We start from the raw sequence: 22,672 nt of genomic DNA on the forward strand, positions 1-22,672 counted from the left end.
CTATATGACAGCATGGAAACCTTGAAGCTCTTACAGGTAGTACAGAAGCAAAGCTCCTACAGCATCAAGACAGGAAAGAACACAACAAAGCTAAGTAGTCACAAAAAACTAACCAAACGCCGACTCAAAACAAATTGTAATGAACTGAAGGGGGCCATTAACTTACTGGCTGAGCACCAAAGGGGAACATGAGATCTTAAACTAGTAGCTTTAAGAAGAGAACATCCTGAAAATTCGGCTCTGTAGACACATAGCCAGGAAAAGCCACTGGCTAAATGTTTTCACTGGCATATCTCCTTGTGAGCGTGGTTCCAAAGCAGTAGCTGGCAATATCTGGAAGCAGGCAAAACTTGTAACTGCAGTAAACAGAACTACAGAAGCAGGAAAGGAACAGGATAAATTGCTTCTTTAATTAAACATGTCATACACCTGCTGTGGTACTTCAGAAACCACAGCAAAATTTGAGAATGGACCTGGAGAGGCACACATACATGTGAGAGAAATCACCCCCACAAAAGTATGCTTCCAAGTGCCCATTTTCCACTGACATTTGAAATCAGGCAACTCCACAGGTTTTTTGCTGTGGCGTGAGAAGATATGCTGTTCTGTGAAATTCATCATCTAGCAAACAAGCACAACAAAGATGTCAGAAGAACTTTTATCCTGATAAATTGTCACTGTTCCAGACACTGTAAGCAAGGTGCACAAATGCAGTGAGATCATCATCTTTCTACTGTCTACGGTAGGCAATAGTTCATATCCCCAAAGAACTGCTGACTTTTACACGTATCACAATATTAAACCTTCAAACTGGAAAACAGACTACATAGTTTACTACAGCAGTTAAACGTCAGGTAAGACAGCCTAGACAGAAGAATACCCTCTGCAGATGTTGCACATGCTAAGTTTACAAGATGTAAAGCTATGCCTATCTAAGCCAAAAGACAACACTAAGACCAGGCCAAAGGAAAAAAAAGTTCAATTATTATTAGAAATCTGAGAATCCACACAAAGCAAACACGAGACTGAAGCACCCTTGCCTGGCTCCACACCAGTAAGCCAAGGAAAGAGGAGGAAGTCTGGCAAAAAAGAGAGTGGTACAGCAGGCTTCAAAATGAGCCAAGACGCCACCAAGCAGCAATTAACTACTGCAGCTAAGACCTACTCAGCACAGAGACAGTGTGGAAACTCTTTTATAACCTCTTTCACCTTCTTTACCCCAGAAACGTCAAACACATATGAATAAAGTGCAGACTTCACGATTCACAGGTAGTTCAACTACCAGCAAAGAAGTCCTCTCTGCTGTGCGTACAGAGGTGATACTGGCCAGGAGCTTACAGCTCAGGGAGAATCAAGCAGATACAAGTGCAAAACCTCAGTGATTATCTGAATACATGTTGGCCAATTTGATGAACTCAAGCTTTAAGAGATAGGGTGTGGGTGACAAAGCTACAATTTTATCACACAAAGTAATTGGAAATGGTGTAAAAAGCAGGTTTCAACCATTAAGATATTTCCACAAACACCTTCTCATCTGTACTAGACAAGCCTCCATAAATATACTGTTCTAAATGTAAGTCACACTGGAGAAAGCAGGGAGGTGGGGGGAAGAAAACAATAAGAAAAAAAAAGGGGAAAACTGTTGCTTCATTAGCACAGGTTGTAACAGCCTAAAGCAGACCTTATTGAAACTACTGGAGATTTGTTCTCATGAAATACAGCTTCAAGACAATGACACTGAATCCCCTGATTATAGCAATGCTTTTAACAGTAATGATTTCTATTAAAGGAAATATAACACAAAAGAAAAATGCTGGGCTAAAAACAAGTTATTCTGCTTATTGTGCAGAAATTATACAAAATAATTTTAATTTTACTGGCTGATCAACTTTGTCTAAGTTAATGTAAAGCAGTGCAAGATTTCTAGAATACTGTCTCAAAAAACTAAACTTCCTGAAATTCTAGAAATACATAGAAGAAAGCCACTCTGTCACTGCATAACTATTTTGCTAAATACTTTCCCAGGCTCCCTAGTTACTGAGATTTCCAAAACAGACAGATGCAAGTATCTCAAAACTCTCTGTGAGTGCTGAGAGGAACTAGCAACAAAATAAATAAAACAAGGAAGGGGACGGTAAAATAAAAATCAAGGTATAGCTACTACGCCTATTGGTAAATATATACCAAATAGATCACCTCTTCACCAAGAGTTACAAGAATTTGACCTTTAAAGAACATACTTTTCATACTTGTCGTGCCCATAAGCATTATCTTTCTAGTGACATGGACTAAACTGCTAAATTCATATATTTATATATAAAAAGGTGTCCCATCGACCACATAATCTGATTTCCTTTTGATAAGAAGATACAGAATGTCCAAGAAAGAACAAGATTCTTTAAAATTCATATGTGGGATTGTTCATCTGAATTCATCTCCACAAAGCTGCAAAAAAACACTTTCTTAAGCTTTTCTGAAATTGTTTCTCAAGAGAGATGAAAACAAGTGATACTGAACTTTCTTAACACAGTAACAACACTACTTAGAGACAAAGTAACAGCAGACATCCAGGGCTGACCACAGGAAAACATCACTACAGAAGAACAGCAACACTGATCATACAAGAACACAGGAGCAGAAGTGAAATAGAATTACACAACAAAGAATCAGGAGGTTGGCAGCTGTTGCACTGTGAACAGTTTTCTTTAAGTCATTATCTCTCCATCCTTGAAAACAAAATGGAGACACACATAGGAAAACAACGGACTTCTATACAAATGTTCCAGAGAAAAGGAGATTGTTGCTAATAACGCAATATGATTTACACACAGAGCTGAAGATTAAGTTCGCTCTGTCACAGACGTTAGTATCAACAACACATTAATGCACGCCTGCTGCCACCTCGTGGTACTTCAAAGTAGCTGCTCTGAAGGAAGCACATTTTCCTGTACTCCAAACTTCAAGTTACTCTCTAATAAAAATGTTTGGTTTGAAAGGAACTCACTAGTTAAAGTATCTCCTGCTGACAAATTTTAAATGACCGACATCTAGTTCAACTGTTTCAATCAAAAATTATCTAGTCTCTGAACACCTAGCAGGTTAGTCTTCTGATTGCTTATCTTCATAGCAAACATGCTGAATAAGGTTTTTGATTACTTGGAAAACACGCAGAATTTCTGCTGACTTCTTACCACACACATGATGTAAGAGAGGATGGCCCCAGAGGAGCCAATGAGTGCACCAACAATGGTCAGCAAGTTGTTGTTCAGCAGGAAGCCCTCAGCACACAAAGCCCATCCAGAATAACTGTTCAGGACAGTAATAACTACAGGCATGTCAGCACCTCCAATGGCAGCCGTTAAAGTGACACCCTGGAAAAAGAAAGAAAATACTTCAGTATAAGCAACGATTCAGGAGAACACACAGAGAATACAGTCTGCCTGCAGCACTGAAAAATACATATCAAGTTACTAGATAACCTATTCAAGTATTTTCAACATAGGAGACATTAAGCTGTGGCCTGAGGATTGTACTTACCCATTCTGCCTTTTGAGACGGGATAGGAAGACACTTTTCTGTCTTCATCCTAGTCACGTATTTTTACTTGCAAAAATATCCTACCAGCTCCACGAACTGTTCATACCATTAAAAGATTCATACTAAGCAGTCTTTGCAAGACTCAGTTTACAGAATGGTAATATGCAAGGTAAATTTTCCAACAGCTGGTGTGAGCGAATGGGGAAAGTTACACACGGGGACAATCTGATTAAGTTATCCTGATAACCTGTAGATCCAGTGCTCTTTTAAGTATTTTTATGATAAACTTTCTAAAAAGTCTTTTAAAATACCAGTCTGTCATATAAAAGGCTCCACCAAGTCATAGCTGCAAAAGGAATTATACACATATGTGCCTGTTCTCTGGAACAGTTCTGGTTTACAGCTAAATTCAGAAAAGTCGGTTGCTACTTGCTACTGCAAGTAGCATACAGGTACTATGACGATTGTGACTCAGGATGGTAAAATAAAATCTAGAACAAGAAACATGCAACAAAGCATTTGCAAACAATGCAAAACGAACAGCAAAGCTGAAGAACAATCTGCTGGTTTAATTTGTTTCACCTCCTACAATTCCACGACTCACCATTATGGCTGAGAGCGCTGACACAGAACCTAAGCAAGTAATCCCCATCGTGTAACTAGGATCAATCATGTACGGAACCATTCCACCAACGCTGGCAGCCAGCAATCCTGCATTCAATGCATGTCGACCAGGCAAGAGCAGTGGTGCAGAATTCAGGATACCTGCAATCAAACGCATGTTCAGAGACTGACACACACATGCAGGAGAGCCTGTCTCTTGCCCCAGAGAAGACTGAATATCTCAGCAAAACTAAGAAAAGGGAAAAGGACGGACAGAAGATAAAACAAGTCAGCTGAAGCTGAGACCTTGTGCTGACTCAGTATTGCAACACTCAAACTTACTCTAGACTCTCAAATACTCCTGCTTAAACTCTCATTCTACCTCCTAATCTCACTGAAGTGCTCCAGAATAATCACAAAAATCTCTTCTCCCTTTGAAAAGCCCCTTTTCTTTTTTTAAATGTACTTTCATTCTGGCTCCTAGTCTCTGCGTGTTGTGTATGAAGCTCTGTAATAGGAAGCTTTTAGCTGGAACTTCTTAGTACAGTATTATCTCAGTCTCTCAAAAGCTGTGTGCTTAGAGACATATGACTACATGGATGACCCCATATATAAAACACTTCTGCTTTCAAATGCTATAATTTCACCAATAACTCAGTCAGAGACTTCCCACAGCTTCCCACACCGGCAGAGACTTGAAGGGAAAAGAGGGTTCGGTATTTGTGTGATTCAGTTTAAAAATACAATTACGTATTTATTTTCACTCTAGGCTTCCCCACCCTGCCCCAAGCAACACAGCAAAGAGTAAAAATAATGCAAGTTTATCTGTCACTTTTGGTGTAAGTAATTATTTACCAAGTATCTGATTTAAATTTAGGTGAATTTAAGGGAAAGAATGAACTGACAGTATCAGGACTAGGCATCAAGGTGTGTGTCCTACTACCCCTGGTTCTATAGTACAGACATGTTTAATATTATCGTGCCAATATGAAAATGCCAGGGGAAAAACATAAAAGAAAAACAGGAGAATGGGCTGCAATACGCAGGGACGTGCACAAATCACTGAAGGGGTGGAAGAGATAAGATAGGGAAGAGGAAAAAAAAGAGAAGAAATAAATCAGTAACTACTTAGCAGAAATACATACTACTGACAAATCCTTGAAAAGATTATTAGAGAAGACAGGTTTCCATCCATGTCATGCTTCCTCCTTCAATGGCTGTTTTTATAAACACTGAAGAAAGCAAACAGATGTTTCCCAAAGGAACCATTGCAAGGCTAGTAACAAGATTAGTAATAGGAAGCTCTTAGCCAAAACTCAGTACAGGTATCATCTCAGTCTCTCAAAAGCTGTGTGCTTGCAACACCAAAAATAAACGCAATAAAGAGACCTTCAGGTGTCTTAAGACTCAGGAACTAGTGAGGATTTAATTGAGAAGGCATATTTACCAAAACAGTAAGAGTTATGAGGCATGAAGTTTGCACAGTAGGTAAACAGACAATGAACTGAATGGTTTAAGGTGTGGCAATCTCAACTGATACTACAAGCTACCTACATAAATGAAGCCTGCAATGCTAAGACCAAAATCCCACAAATATTAGCGGTGCTCACTGAGTCCAGCAACACCAGGGTTTCAATTAAAATATCTGCTCAGGAATACCAAATTGTGATCACAAAAATTCAATAAAATCAATTAGAGAAACACTGTCAGGTAGCATCTTAACAACACTAAAGCAACACTTATTTCTAGACAAGATGAACTGAGGGAAGCTTACATGACTTGGTAATCAACAGCAGTAGTACGCCCAAGCACTCAGGACAAACTTTTCATAACTAAAGCTGTACACAAATTAAATCAAATTAAAAAGAAAAAAGTACACTCCTAAGAATTAAACACACAAACTTCTACCTGATGCAATATACTGGGTTTCTTTCCAATTACACAGCAGTCTAAAGGCAGAATTAAATCCTGAGTGGGGAAAACCCTTTAGCAAATACTTAATCCTGAATGGAAGGTCTCACCTTGCAGTTTTCCATAAGCAACAAGAGAGCCACTGAAGGTCACTCCACCAATGTACGTGCCAAGGTACGCCACAATTTTGGTGAGGTTTGCAGCTGGATCAGTAGCAAAGTGAGGATACTCAATCATGTATTCTGCTACACAGGTGAGCACGGCAGCCAAACCAACCAAGCTATGGAAAGCAGCCACTAGCTGAGGCAGATCCGTGATCTGGATCCGTTTTGCAATCGTCAAACCTATCAAGAGTGGAAGACAGAAGGGAAGTCTTACAAAACACAACCAGTCTGTGCAGCTACAAATTAGTGTAACATGGTTCACTGTGCAACGAATACACGTACACACATGCCTGTTCCAGTGGAAAAAGTTGTTCTACACTGGAAATTGCTATTACATTTAACTGAAAGCTGCCTATGTGTGTTTTGTGCAATGAGGCTATCACGGAAATCAGACGATTAAAGCATGCCGTGTTCTTAGAAGCTTCATTGAATATTGAGAAATTCAACATTTTCCGTGATGAAAGCACAGTGTGAAAAAGGGAATTTTGCAGCATTCAGTCAGGAACTGAACAGAATTATGAAGTTGGGCAAGTCCATTCACCTCTGCATAGCCAGTTTCCCTAACCGAGTTCCTGCTTTTCCACCAGTCTCCACATTCTTTACCACATCCTGATGCATTAATAAAAGCCCTGAGACCTACAATCTTTGTTCACGTTTTTGCAAAACAACATACACAAGCCATAAATGTAAGTCAGCCAGTTTACCTGTGAGCTATACAATATTTTGTGTATATACAGCTTGCATAAATGCATGTATAGAGCATACATTATTAGTTTATAGTATCATACACATACCTATAGTACCACCAAGTGCCATTGCACCCGACATCTGTGCCAACAATTCAGGTGAGGGTTTAAGGCCTCCAAGAGTTGCTGCTAAACCTCCTGCAACACCAATCATACCCAGAGCATTTCCAAGACGAGCTGTTCCTTGGGTGGACAGACCAGCCAGCGCACCAACACAGCACAAGCCTGAGCCCAGATACATCATCTTTAAAATAAGAAAAATATCAATATGCACAAATGAAGTAGAGACATTGCAGAACCATTATAAACATCTTTCCAATTATTACACAAAAGGGCTGATTTCTCCAGAACATGTATAAGTCATAGTTCTTAACTGAAGCCAAAACTCTTCACTGTGATAAACTGTTATACAAGATGTGATTTTGGCCAATTAAAATGTGGTATCTATTAAAACTTTTTCCCCATTTTCTGACCTTGGTTTATCTGCACTGTGAATACCAAATATGAGTCAAGCCTATTTTCCTCATCAGTTCAGAAGCAAATTTTCCTTTAGTACAAACCCAAAACTAAACTGTCCTGTGCATTATAGGAATAGTTTCAGAATTTGCTTATGGCACATCTAAACAACTGTTTTAAAAAAAGTATAAACAAACTTAAATGAACTGAGGTATACATGTCTAGATAACTGAAAACACTCAAATTTATTACAAGACTGGCATAAACTTATGTTTGGATTCACTTTTTCCAAACACAGAAGGCAATACACATTGATTTTTCTTACTATTAGAACAAATGCAAACCGAAGTTTACCATAAAAGGTCCTATAGGTACCATCCCTGTACATCCCTCCACCCTGAAATCTCATCTCATCCAGATATTATACCTACTTCAACTGTCACGCCAAGGTGAATTTTCAGAAACATTTAAACTACAGACTGATTTCTGTACTTGCTCTAATATTTAAGCTGTAATTTTTGAAAACTGTCCAATAAATAACAAAGCACCTGCTGCTTTAAGGGGGGTAAGGGAAGCTTTTAAAATTCACACATTCAGCATCTAGGGTATGACTGCAAGCTTAAAGGTAATCAACTTCAGACTGGCCACGTGGGAATACGTAGTTGATGAGAAGACCATGGCTAATCTGCTATTTACTCCTCAGAGTAAGCAGTGAAGAAGCATACCACGATGCGAAAAGAGGGCTAAGAGCCACAAAGTTATCTTCTTACCTGTTCAATATTATAACCACCGCTGAGAGCAGCTGCGTAGCCTCCTACAAATACACCACCGGGAAGCAGATACAAGTAGTTGTACTCGGGAGGATCTGTGGGACGTTTGAACATATCCAGCATTCTCTGTGTAACTAGAAACCCACCTGGCCAAAGTAAAGGAAGAGTTTTACAAATATAGTATCTGAAACTAAGCATATGCCAACCTGTAAGAGAAATACTTGGTTAAACCATATTACCACACAAAGTTAGGAACTGACACAAATAAATCCTCTGAAAAGCTGGTAAACTGCAAAACAATCATGAAACAAAGGTGTAATCAGGGTGAGATCTTGTTGCCTTTTTTTAACCTTTGGAGGAAATTCATAAAAGGAGGAGCTGCAAAGCCTGCAGGACTTGCTCTGGCTCCACACTCTACGCAGACTATAGACACAGCTTAGTTTATGACTGTGTCCTTTTCCCTGTCTACTCTAGCAAAAAGCAGTATTTATAAGTGACACGGCTCATTTTCTTATGTTCTTTATTTGTGAAGCCAGGACTTCTGAGGCTCGAGTAAGCAGAATGGTGTTCTGTGCCACTAGTATATTTTTCAAGTAGGTAAAGGAATACAAGGACAAATGCAGTACCATCTTAGGATACACAGGAAAAGATATTTCATATAATAATCACCCGAAGGATACTGTAAAAGAAAAATGCACATGTAAATGCTTCCCTAAAACAAAGGTTACACCACAGCATGTGCAAAGTGGATACAATAACTGCTATGAAAATTGGGAGGGGTGTCTTTATTGGTGGATGCTGTCAGATCCTACTCGCAGAACAGTGTTTCTGGAATCTATACAATTAAAGAGCTAGAAGAAATAAAAGAATTAAACAAGTGCTTTAAGGTTACCCTCAGAAGAAAACCTAACATTCATACCTGCAATATTGACTGAAGAGATAAAGGCTGAAAGCACTGCTAAACTTTGAGGAGTGTTTTCAGGGAGATAGTTTCCTCCCATCAATACCAGCCCACCAACTGCAGTCAGTCCTATTTAAAAGAGAAAAAAAAAGAAGTGTAATCGAACCTTAAAAGCCTCTGTACTTATAGCAAGTTTCTTTTCAGATATCAAACAGGTACCAACCAACCCAAATTTTGACCCCTACTCTACACATTACTATTTAAACAAAGACTACCGTGGTCTTTTTCAGCAATACAAACACATTTCCAAAGAAAAGAACCTAGTATATTAATACAGTTTTGAAGGACAGTGTCTCAAGCACAGAGTCAGCCTCTGACTACTTGTTCAATACAAGAAACTTTGCTTTTAACAGTCAAAGCAGATCATACTCGTGACCTGTCACATATATGCACACAGAGATATATAAATAACATATTTAGAGTTCTGAATCTTACGGGTCACTTAGGAGTTTTTTTCTTTTCCCACCCTCTCTCAAAACACATAGTTTAAGGAGATGAAAAAAAAGAAACGTAGAAAATACGAAAGACACATTATTTTCAGTGCAACTTTTTGGAGAGGTAGGAGGAAATACATGTTCTACGAGAGGAGAGACTGCAGTATTCCAAGCAAAACAAAATTTAAAGCAAACAGGTTAAGAGTGAAAAATTACTCACAAAAATTAAAAATACACAGCACTACATTTGCCCTTCCCTTGAAAAAAACTTACTCTCAGAAAGAGTACGTTTCAGGTGTCCCTGCTATTTATGAAAGTAAACTCAGACATGCAAAGTAGTACAAGGCTCTTCGGCATTTTAAAAGGCATATCAGATTTCTGTCTAAAGTTCAAGTAAAAGGAGGTGTGCCTACTTCAAATAGAAAATAAGCAGTTGTGTGACAGCTACTTACCTGAGATAGCATTAGTCACTGACATGAGCGGAGAGTGAAGCGCAGGAGTCACACCCCATACTGTATGGTACCCCACTATTCCAGCTAGGCCAAATGTCGTTACCATTTGCGTGAAAGCAGTATTAGGAGCTACAATGCCCAGTCCTAACATGCCGGATAAACCTAGAAGAAAAGCACAGCAAAACTTATCTGTAACTTTCCAATGGTTTCTTACATTTAAACTCTGTACAACAGGAGTCCAGTATTGAGCTAAAAGCAAAATGGTGTTTTGGGCATAGACTTATTTCAAGATCAGCTGAATCATCTTTGTCAACTACAAGGTTCTTTCAGTGACAGTGTTTCTTTTACAATAGAAAATAAAACCATAAATGTAGTACACACATCTGTTATGCACGCACACAAAGCAGCAAAGAGAGGTTTCTACACCAACACTGAACCTTGCCACTCTCCCATTCTACAGTAAAAAGGTAGAAGAGTCACAATCATGCTGAGATACTACTTGGAAGACTCAAAGCATGCACATGAAGAACAGAGGCTAAAATTAAGAATACTCAATTCATTAATTACCTCTTGCAGGAGTTCTGACGCACAAACACAAGTACATGCACACAGTATGACTCAGCACTGTTTGAAATATTAATACTTTTAGTTAAATTTTTAAAATTTTATTTTCCCTCTCAAAAGCAATTATTGCACTACACTGATTTTGCACTAGGATACACCACACAATCAACTGCTCTGAGGAGCGCTCTACTCTGATTCTCCAACTGTGGAAGTTGCCTACCTGCTGTATATACAGATGCACTAGTCATAGTTTTTCTAAAAGGTGTAATAGTAGCTGCTTTTTCCGCTTCCAGCTCTGCTACAGTCTTCTGCTTCACAGGGGCTCCTTGAGGAATGTTATTTGGTGGAGGTGCTGGGAAAATCACCTTGCCATCCTGACAAGAGATATTTACAGTTATCGCTAACATGGCAGATGATTTATAGTTAGAGGAGCCTACTCTTCTTAATCCTCCAACTCAGATTAAGACGTAACATCCCACAGCCATGCCACAGCAACATCTTCCTTCTCTGCATCAGCAGAAGTCTGCAAGGCTGGATGATCAGTACAGCCTGACCAAGTTAACCATACCAGTTTACACATTTTTCAGACAAGATTTAGTACCAATCTCCATGAGCACCTTGCAGAAATACAGCACATGCTTGAAAACGGAAACCAAAACAAAGAGATAAAGTTCCTTAAACGGAAAACACTTATGTAAAATAAAACACGGTCTTGGAAATAGCAAGATCTGCTACAGATCTGAACTGTAATCACAGCCTGCCCAGACCTCAGCTAGGTAGCAAGCATGATGTCTCTGTTCGTTTCGTGGTGTTCTTCTGGCCTCTGGAGGAATAACTGGTAGAGCTGTCAGACCTGTGCTGTACACACCACTTCAGTCGTCTGCAAGACCTGAAGTCAGTGCAAGCCTTCTCCAGAGTAGGAGCATTACAAAAAAGCATTACAAAATGTTGGCAACATTATGCAGCAAAACTCAACAGAAATGAATACCTCTTACCTAACTAGCAAATTAATATTTCCTTATAATTGCAGGAGGAAAGCCCATACTGACCCATGCCCTAAATTTGTATTTTATTGTTCCCTAAAAGAAGTATCCTGCATATTCTAGTTCCACCATTTTTTTCTGATTACTTTTATCAGAATAGAAACATGTATTTATTTTTTTTTTTAAAAAAAAGGAAGAATGTTTTTCTGGTCCTGTAGTAAAGTTTCAAACATCTTTTAAATAACTATGCTTTTATCACATGAATACAATAAGCAAATAGCATCTTTTTCCTATTTTTTAACAGTAGACATTAACTATTTGTTTAACCATGACAAGACAAAGGCAAAGAGGTTTCCCTTCACAAAAAGGGAGAAAGTAATATTCAGCTGAATACAAACATGATTGCCAACACTGTCCATCAAGCCACACCTAAAGTCTATTGGCATGCAGTGTCTTTGAATGCACTGTAAGAGACAACACTGATAAATGTAAAAGTATGTACTCACAAATTCAGAACGGATTATTTACTGGCTTACCTTCATTACTACAGTTCCTCTAATCACATGATCCAGAGTCCCATAATCAAATTCATCTTTTGGATCAAAGTAGAAGTTCTCTTTGTCAGGACTAATAGCCTTTAGGAGCTTGATAATATTATTGGAATACAGACTACTGGCCTGAGTAGCCATTCTGCTAGGCAGGTCTGTGTAGCCAATGTGTGTAACACCCTGAAATAATTCAAGTAAAATATTAAGGATTAGTTCAATCTCTGAAGAAGCAGTATCTCGTCCAATATATCCTTTTGTAAATATATACCCTGTTTTGCTTATTTCTGGTTTTAACCCCAATTAAAACTGTTACCTACACCTCTAACACTAGTAAGCTGGGGGGGGATTACTCACAACAGTTACAGAATTCAGTATGATCAAACCCAACACTTTAAATGCTATTAGCCACAAACCTACACAGAGAAGACAACGTGTTGGTGCAAGACCTTGTTCTCTCAAAATCCTACCATACTCTCAGAACTTAGCTTGTCAAAGCAACCAGGTAACAGATTATCCTGTCCAATGCTCGGCATCTTCTCTGTCCTTCTGGAGGGCACGCATTGGAGGCAACTTTCTATACGACAAAGGAGTGAAGGGAGCTTCGTCAAAGCTAGCTAGCTGTGCAAGTAATACGCCCGGCTTCACATTTATGTAAATATGTACCATTATATATCCACACTGTCCAAAGAACACATGTGAGTATGCCTGGCTATCAGGTGCTTGAGCTTTTGGAAGGTATGGGAAGCTGATGCTGGCACACACTTTTCACATTCAAGCAAGTTTGTGTTAAAACACTGCTCCTGCAACTTACAGCTAAGATCTACGCAGGCTACCAGGAAATCTGGCTTCTGAATGCAACGCTCTAGCACAGTGCTAACAGTTCTGCACTGCTGCTCCTTTCCACAGTGCCAATACACGACACCCAGGGGTAATATTCCTCTGACTAAAAGCACTCCATGTAAATTCTTCATGCAAGTACCTGCTTATTTCTGTTCCACATACTCTAATTTCAATTTCTAAGCAATGACATCAAAAGCCCTAGAAAACCACAAAGCCAAATACAATGTGTGATTCATGATATATACACAAACAGCCCTGCTTATATTAATGAAAACCACGGCAGCAGTATGTCCTACAGGCTTCCCTAGAGCCGCATAACAGCAGCATTATGTCCTACATTACCAAATACTGACCTTGGAAATCTGCTACTTTAAATCTCATCATCCAGATTTCTGTAACTGCTAGCAGATTTCTCAAAAAACAAAAACAAAACCCAGAAAGTAGAGAACAAGCTCTCAACTGAGCCAATGAACACTGGAGCAAAACTAATGGAGTTAATTCAGTCCAGAGCAAAATTGCTTAGTTTAATGAACAAATTCACACTACTCCTGCTTTAGGTTACAAGTGGTTTGGATACTCCAGGGCAGACATGCTCATGCTGGTGAAGCTAAAGACATACAGAGACAGCACCCTCCTGAAGCGCGAATTATATAGAGCTAAGCCACAGACCTTGCACTGAAGTAAGCACTGACATAGTCTGAACTTGTTTAGCTTACCTCTGACAGGGACTGTTAACCTCCAGTTGTGGGAGGTGATAAGCAAGTCAAAAGAAGTTATTGCTACTGCCGTCTCCTTAGACAGACCAAGAAACAGAAAACAAACCACACCCTCAACTCAGCAGAGACAAGTCACTGGACTTGAAGTCTAAGTAGTAACACTTCCATACCTAACCACTAAATTAACACTACACAAAGGTATTTGTTTCTTTAAAAATCTTCAAATTGTTATAGAGATGACTAGTGACAAAATGCAAATGTAAAGCATTACTTAAGCCCAAATAACAAAATCAGCTACTCATTTTCAGCATTTCATACAGTTTACAAAACACAATGTGAATTCACGCAAAACGAGAATGATCTGCAGATTAAAACACTCACCTTATGAACATACATTTCTCCAGGCTTTGTAGTCTCAATGTTTCCTCCTGCTTCTGCAGCTAAATCCACAACAACTGAACCTTCCTTCATTGATTCAATCATATCTTTTTTAAACAAGACAGGAGCTTTTTTGCCTGACAAGACAAGGCATAGTAAGTTAAAACCCAAAATACAGCTTTTTATCTGTAGAGCTCAGGAGATGAGTCCTCCCATTCTCTCTCTCTCTAAACCTTATTTTTCCAAGTGAAATTTTCAAGTTATCAGTACCTAGGACGAAATGTCACAGAAGCTTTGTTTATATAGGCAGAGAGAAGAGATGTTAGAACATCCTGCTCCCAAGCATACAAAAAGGTATGCACAGGCAGTCTGCCAAAGATGCTGGCAAGTCTGATTTTGGATGTGGTTCGATTACTGAGGACAATCTTATACTTCAAGTCATAACAAAGAAAAAAAAGAAACACTACATCGTAAGTTATTAAAAGACAGATGCTGCGCACTACAAAGCACTAGAACCTAAGCTCTACCTTGCTATGTTTCACTTACAAAAGACAGTACTGTTTCAATTGGACTTGAAGCTCAATATCATGCCCAAGCTTGACAGCAGGAGGAGCAGTGATGCAACAGATACACAAGAAAAATGTATTCTTCTTTTATTACTATCTACTCCCTGTTTAATAAGAAAACATGACGATGTTGAGTCATGCACTGCTCGTTTGCGAAAACAGAAGCTTTAAAAAAAGGTACACATTTTTAAACCAGGCATTTATCAAGGAAGGGAAAAGTTACGTGCTTATGCAGATGTAATTCATTAACACATCTGTTTTCACTGCAGGCACAGCTCCAAAACATGCTAACTTACACAAGATACATGAAAATCAGCATCTTGCACATGAAACATACCTGGAATAAGTGCTGTAGTGATGATAATATCAACATCTTGGCACTGTTTGGCAAAGAGTTTCATTTCAGCCTCAATAAATTCTTTGGACATTTCTTTAGCATAACCACCTTGTCCCTCTCCAGATTCCTTTAAGTCTACTTCCAAAGGCTCAGCACCAAGAGACTTGAACTGTTCCAGAGCTGCAGCTCTAGAAGAACAAAATGCGGGGGGGGGAGGGGGGATTGGGGGAGTAGAAAAAACACTGCTTTAAAAATCCACCATGTCTTTTTTGGTCTTTTTAGTAGTAGTAATCTTCATCTAAGAGATCTAAAACTTACCCTAGGATTAAGGAGACCATAATGAAGTCCTCAACTTTCTGCATTTAGTGAAAACTAATTTGCATCACTAATTGTAAGTCCCTAATGAAGATACTTGCATAAGGAATAAAGGTAGCCTATGGTTTCCTGTACAGTCAGTAGGAGTTGCTTCAAGAAAGTTTCAAAGATGTGAAATTAACTGTTGACTAACTCTGCTCACCCACTTCTCGTGTCATGACTAGGTAAATCTACAGCCCAAACTTAGATGCCCAAGATAGGTCATAAATACACAGACTGTGGCCCCATTTTTAACCTGTGAAGTGGGAAATACCAGTAAGTCTTCTTTTCACAGGTAACATTGGTTAGGGGCTGGAAAGGCTTGCGGGTGGGGGTGGTGTTTGGGATGTTTGGGGGGGGGGGGGGTGTCTTTTGGTTGGGGGGGGGGGGGGCATTACAGTTATCCTGTAAATCTGTAGTTGATTTTGCATCAGGTGATACCACAGTGAATAAAGAGACTAAATATCAGTGCTAAGTGAACATTCACAACATGCAGAGGATTTAACACAAACATTCTTGTACACCAAGACAAAAGCATACAGGATGCTTAAGAAGGGAATTAAAAAAAAATCTGAAAAGTTTTAGACAGATTTTGATCACGCTTTACAGTTTGTTTTAAGGCATGTGAAGATTTTCCTAACAAACTGCAGGCAACATTTTTTTTGTATTGCACTTCATAAATCTGGAGATACATTCACTTTTATTCCTTCATATTAGATACAGCTAAGTAGCACTTGATGCCACTTCTGCATAAAAACAAACATGTAAAGTAATTTTAATGCAAATACACGATTAAGTGCACACAAATTCAATATAAGGCAGACATTTAATAGAAAAAAATTTATTCAAGTTTGCAGTCCCTGTAGCAATAAGAAGAAAAATGTTTGTGCTCTGTAATTTTCCCAGTCTATTGCTCTAAAAAAATGGCTGTGGGACAAAATAATCCTTCTGAACATAAGTAAGAGACCCAAGGAAAGCAGTATTTAAAGCAGCTTAAGTTGCAGTTTCTGTTCTTTCATCTTGAGTTTCATAAATAAAATAACTTAATCTCTCTCTCTCCTTCAACAGATTGAAAGAAGTGTCTCTCCAAAGAGCTCCTAGCTGGCCTCTCTGGGATCAGCAGAGTAGAGGTGAATGACAGTACACAGCCATGCACCTGGATCAAAGCAAGCTATAAAAACAAGGGCATGAAGATTATTTCTTCACTATTTTCCCTGTGTCCCCAAGAATAAGAGACACATGAAATCCTGGATAAATGCCTTAACTTTCTCATTTTCATAAAGCAATTAGTTCTTTTATTCATATAGTTCTGAATGATTTAATGAGAAGGACTCTTTGGAAGGTCTGGTTGTTTTGAGGTATAAAAAAATGGAGGAATAATGATGGAATAAAAATCATAGGAAAGGAATTGTGATTCAGTGCAGTACAAGTGTTTTCACTGTAATACAACCACAAACTACTTAATCGTAAAATAATTTTAGATTGCTATTACCATTTCACACACCTACCTAGTATCAAATCCACGAACCACTGCACCCATTGATTTCGCTGCTCCTGCAGAAGCCAGACCAGCAACTCCTCCTCCGATGATCAAGACCTAGAACAGTAACATCATCATGTTTGAAGCGTAAACTAAAACTAGAGCTGGTTAGAAAAGCATCAGTACTGTACTGCTTTCACAGCTGCAGATGCACCTCATTAACCTGCCACTTAAACAAGCTACCTTAGGACACAGAACCCAGAACAACTTTAGTAAAGCTGCCCCAAAAATCTCACAGTTTAAAAGCTGTAACTCCTGACTTCACTTATCTGAGAGCCAACTCATCTGTAGCTAACAGTTTGTGTAAGTAAGTATAGGTTTTCTCCTTACTTTATGTCCCTTTTTTTTTTTCCTTCCCTACTTCTACTTTCATTTCTCTTCAACCCAATCCACTTGCAATTCCAATCAAGCAATCCTTTCCATCTCAGCCTTCAATGTACCAGAAATCACAACATCCCTGACTTTTCGTAACTGCTTTCTTACCTTTCCCCATCTGGAAAAAAAAAAACAAAAAAAACCCAACCAATAATCCATCCACGTATAGCAGGTCTCATGTTTAAAACTCAGCAAATTTAAATAAAACTCAAATGATTCTATTATTAAAAAAAATGACACTACAGGTAGTGAATGAAAATCGGTATGGGAATAACTATAGCAAGCTCTAAAGTCTCTAGAACTAGCCCCAAGGCAGGAAGAAAGCCTTTTAACACAGTTTCAGCAGTGGTTAACTGTACTCAGGAGCACACATACTCGTCTGCCACAACATCTGTTTGACTGCACATACCTTTGCTGGAGGAACTTTACCAGCAGCTGTAATCTGACCCGTGAAAAATCGACCAAAGTGATTTGCTGCCAGTACCACGGCCTTGTAACTGTCAATTAAGGACAAATACATATCAGTATTATCCCAGGCTCAGTAAAATTGCATTCATGACAGCAATCGAAAGGATGAACATTTGACCATACCATGTGTAGAATAAAGCAAGTTTAATACGTTACTATTGAGCACAAATTTAATAGTCTGTCTTTGTTCATATTTCTTGTTTTTTTAAAATCACAGAGTGCATTTTCAGACAGGATTTTTGGACTGCAATATACTGTATGTCCATAACTATTCACACTCAAGTAAATTTTTACCTGAACAATAAATGCCTAACTTGTGAAAAGTTAGCTCTGTGGTCTTTGAAGAGACGCTCAAAGGTTGTAACCTGAGGATTGTTCAGGGTGGAAACATGAACAAGCAATTGCAAAATCCAGAGTAATTATGCCGTGAGCTCACTCAGGCAAGCAAGCACACATTCAAAAAGAGATACTCTGACCCTAACTCTCCAGAGCTATCTGCCTTAGGGCAAATAGCTTAACCTTGTTCCTTTTTTGCTCCACCAGCTTTTTAGCCATCCAACAACAGGTGGCTGGATGCCAAGCTAACATCAGCAGAGCTATCTGAAAATGCACATTAATGCATAATTATGTCTTTTCTTAAGAACAGTGCAGATTTTCTTGCATTTTTACTAACAGTGTTGTGGTTCAACAGTTCCACTCCACTCTCTTTCCTGTCTCTAGCAGGGACATACAGAGGTCTGTATGCTGTAAAATTAGTTCTAATTTGTAATAAAGCTTGTAGATTTTATACCTTTAAATACATTACAAATGTCTATGTTGTAATAAAATTACACAGAATGAAAACACAGAGAAGCAGCCAGACATGTATGTGGATATACACTGCTGGTGTCCACAAAATCTGGCAGTCATCTTCAAGGCTTACTATGCCTCATTAACATAATCTAAGTAAAAAGTAAAAAAAAAAACCCACAGCAATAACGAACCTAATAGCAGAAGTCAGTTTGATGACAACAACATTTTAATTCACAACAATACCTACAACATCAGTCGCAAAGCATGACGACATCTAAGAATATTTGATCTTTTGTTTATATCTGCCATGGCAATTGCATTCACACCAAGTGCTTTTCGCGTTAGTTAGCTCCCAACACCACCAGATCCCAATGACAAGACAATCAGTGCTCAAGCTGTCTTCAGGATATCTTGGAGCCTGCTCTGATCTAGTTCAGATCAAAAAGGTACTAGAAGACAAAGCAGCCCAGGAATTAGCATAACTGCCTTAATTTTTTTTTTTTTTAAAAGCCTTGCTCTGCTCTACTGCAAAGCTGACCATAACAAACTTAAGTCATTTGGCACCTCCAACAGCATCATCCTGCTTGAAACTACATGAAAATAGAAATGCAATATTTTTTTTTAGATATACCTAATATCAAAGCACATAGTTTTCAATCCAGCTATACTTACTCAAGCTCCAGAGGAAAGAAAAACAACAACAAATAAAGAAGTAAGATTCATACCCAGCAATGTTGGCCATGGAGCTAAGTGCATCGTATCCCTGAGCAATGGTGACCCGTGGAACCTGATCCATAGCCAAGACAGTAGTTTTTTTTTCTGCAAGCTTTTTCAGGAGGTCTGGATTTTGTGCTGGGTAGATAAAACTAATCAGGGTAGCCGCTGTCTTAAAAAGATCTGCCTCATGTACACCTAGAGCCGAGTTATACATAGGAGCCCTCACCTGAAGAGAGAGAGATGTTTCCAAATTAGTCAGAGGAAATAAATCAGAACACACTCCACTTCCTTTCTCCCAGCTTGCAGTCTGTCCATTCCCAACCACAAAGTATATCAAAATCTGTTTACACAACCAAACTGAGTAATTGCACTTCTCAACTGCAGTCCATCTCTCAGTCAGCTCCAGGAGGACTGGTGACAGGGCAGTGATAGTCAGCATACGCCTCCAGAAAGATCTGGTGGCTTCTAACCAGCAGTTACTAGCTTTTATGACAGGAAAGGAAACATCAAATTTAAGGTCTTGTTCTTTTTTTTTCTTCAGGACTCCGAACAACCTAATATCTCTCACGCACCTTCACTTTTAGCAGTCTTCCCAGATCAGCTACAACTCTTCTAGTTACAAATACTTTTGAGACACACTGTTGCTGTGGAATTGTCAGATGTCTGATTGAGAAAAGTTAGAAACTTACACCTCCAGAATTCCTAGCAACTCTCTCTAAGGAGTAACTTGAGTTTTATGTTACTAATTTCAGAGCGAAAGTTTCTGAGAGCAGGGATGTCACCTGATTAGAGCCCAGAACTAGTCTACCTCCCTCTAGAAAACACAAATCCTCCAACGTAGTTAAAAACTTGATAAGAAATTATCCTCCATTTTTTTCAATGCTGCCATTTACTAGTTTATTACTGCAGATGCACACTTAAGCTATTAAAAAACAACAAAAGAAAAGGACAGACTAAAACTGAATCAGAACTTAGAATGGAAAACATTAACTTAAAGGGGCCTACTTACTGAACTTTCAGCATTAGAAAAAATCGACCTGTATGTTTCTCCAGAAAGAATGTAATAGGAAATATATTAATAAAGCAATTACTTTGACAATCAAATCAGAAGCCAGGACTTCCTTGGTCCCCTGGATCTTTGCTCCAACTTCTCTGTAATGGTCATCAGAAAATTTGGAAGCTTCTCCAGCACCAGATTCCACCACAGCATTGAAGCCTTGTTTAATCAAGGCTTGAACTCCAGCCGGTGATAGAGCCACTCTTTTCTCATTCTCAAATATCTCCTTGGGGACACCTACAGTCAGCTGTTTATAAGGAATTCCTGTAAGAGTGGCAGATAAGACAGCATTAGTTGCACTAAAGATTAACTGGTATTGATGGCACTCTTCAGTGCTGTACAGACACACGCAGACATGTCACACTCAGCAATTCTCCCTCCTAACAGAAGAGGGAGCAGAATGATGTTTTCTAGCAGTGTAGTTTACATTTCCTTACACGACACCATCTTGCTAGACATCCCTGTTCTCTCAGGAATCAGCAGGTCAGCACAATCAGCCACACAAGCAGTAACAAGTGTTTGTTGCAGTTCACACCCATCTGAATTTATCCAGCTCTGATTGTGTAACTGGCATTCTGATTTATAAAATACACAGTGATATTCTGGTGATAACACATTCTGCCTGGGGAAAGGAGAATTTAAATCCCCCCTCTAGTCACTTCAACTTTATTGTGAAGCAATAAACAAAGGAGTTTGAACAGCTGAACTGCATTTTAACTGAACATATCTTTAATGTCTATCAAATTACAGTTTTCTCAGATCACTATTCATGAATGTAACGTACATACCACAAACTACACTGAAAAGCACAACTACATCGACACTCTAAGAGGTGCTACAGAAATGAAAAATGTGAATTCAGGAGTAGTTGAAGAATAATGGAATATCCATCTACAAGTTTGTTCAATTATACTTCCCTTCAGTGTTACCTCCTTGTCTTAACTTGTTCAAAGCTCTGCTAAGTAACACCAGGAAACTGCTGAAGCTGTAATTTATCAGTTTTAGCTTAAGGTTTCAAATTACAAACATCTAACTTTGTTCATGTACAATTTGTGGGCTTCCAGTCTAACATCCGACAGCTAAACGTCTCTGATCCAATCAAGTGTTTAAATACATTATTTATAAATACAAAGACTCAAGCACAATAATTGTATATTAAACTAAAACACTGTTTCAATTATTCTAGCCAGCATGCCGTCCAGCACACAGGCCCAGCTCTGCACCAGCTTTCACCTATGTCTGTCCAGCATTTAACCCTGGATTGTGACATTGATACATGAGACACACCAAATACATATTAATGAGATATAATTTGAGGAGCCTAAGCAGTCACTCACATCAGAGACCAAGCAATAACAACAATAAAAAATAAGTAAGTAAATAAACCACAAACCAAGTCAAAAAAATGAACCAAAAAAAATGGGAGGAGGGGTGGAAAAGCTTGTTTTAAGTTACAAATCTGCTTTTAATTTGGTCACCAATACTCTGTATTGTGCTACAAAAAATTGTACCAGACTAGTAATGTGTTCCATGTTTTAGGAAGACCTCCTTTCAGTTTTCTTTCCTGTTTTTTTTTAAGATAGAAACCAGCAAAAGAAAGCCAAAACCATACCACACTATAGGAGCTTTGAGAAATTGTTATTTTGATATTTTTAAATCTAAATATCTATGAAAAAAGAGTTGGACTATAAGGTTCTTAAAGTCTAACATCTGAAAATGTTTTAGATTAACAACTTTCAAGATGCCATCAACTTACAATGTTCTGAAATACAGAGTTGCTAAAAACTAGTACTTAAATATCTACCTGTACTTGTCAGTCTTCTAACCCATTAAAAAAAACTGATTGAACACATCCAACAAGAAGACAGCATGAAAGATCACCAGACAAAGAAGTGCATTACTTCTAATTATTTTTATTTTCTTAAATTTTAGATTCCTTTTTCAAATTAAACTAAGAAAATGTTAACAAATAATTTGAAGACACAAGTGTTTTGGTATTTTGCATGTTGGGGAACATTTAAAATTCTTTATATTACAAGACAAAAGTCACATTCAGAAAAACATGCTTTAAAGGAACATAAATTCACAACAGGAGCGAGAATGCCCACCTAAGTAACAGACCCACAAAGGTAACAAAGCTTTGCAGAGAACTGTTTAATCAGCACACACCACATCTAAACATCACCGTGCCACTCAAGGCACTCCTATCACAGCAGCACTAACCTCTTGAAAGCTACAGTAACTGTTGCTGTCACTCATACAAATCATCCTTGTCATTTGAAGGGGACTTTCTCATCATTCTTCTCCTAATTACTGCACAATAAAGTCCTGCTTCTGATTTTCAGTAAATCAACTCAGTGGAAATGAGCTCTCATCTTTTAGAACCAGAAATGACACTTTGCA

The 22,672-nt window shown here is 38.5% G+C and overlaps 1 protein-coding gene across 3 annotated transcripts in view; it reads right to left on the bottom strand.

Annotated features, from left to right (window-relative positions):
• NNT (nicotinamide nucleotide transhydrogenase) overlaps positions 1-22,672 on the bottom strand; it is a 46,281-nt gene that overhangs the window by 17,629 nt on the left and 5,980 nt on the right. For all 3 annotated transcript variants that reach the window (XM_075410658.1, XM_075410660.1, XM_075410659.1), the window contains exons 3-17: positions 20,304-20,533; positions 19,221-19,438; positions 17,645-17,732; positions 16,829-16,917; positions 14,967-15,154; positions 14,067-14,200; positions 12,118-12,309; positions 10,819-10,972; positions 10,035-10,196; positions 9,107-9,217; positions 8,188-8,333; positions 7,010-7,205; positions 6,162-6,395; positions 4,142-4,302; positions 3,192-3,371 (exon numbers count right to left, since the gene is read on the bottom strand). In XM_075410658.1, coding sequence (XP_075266773.1) covers positions 3,192-3,371; positions 4,142-4,302; positions 6,162-6,395; positions 7,010-7,205; positions 8,188-8,333; positions 9,107-9,217; positions 10,035-10,196; positions 10,819-10,972; positions 12,118-12,309; positions 14,067-14,200; positions 14,967-15,154; positions 16,829-16,917; positions 17,645-17,732; positions 19,221-19,438; positions 20,304-20,533 — 2,483 coding nt within the window. The remainder of the gene's footprint in view (positions 1-3,191; positions 3,372-4,141; positions 4,303-6,161; positions 6,396-7,009; positions 7,206-8,187; positions 8,334-9,106; positions 9,218-10,034; positions 10,197-10,818; positions 10,973-12,117; positions 12,310-14,066; positions 14,201-14,966; positions 15,155-16,828; positions 16,918-17,644; positions 17,733-19,220; positions 19,439-20,303; positions 20,534-22,672) is intronic.

Source organism: Opisthocomus hoazin, chromosome Z (genome assembly GCF_030867145.1).
Source record: "Opisthocomus hoazin isolate bOpiHoa1 chromosome Z, bOpiHoa1.hap1, whole genome shotgun sequence".
Classification (NCBI taxonomy): domain Eukaryota; kingdom Metazoa; phylum Chordata; class Aves; order Opisthocomiformes; family Opisthocomidae; genus Opisthocomus; species Opisthocomus hoazin.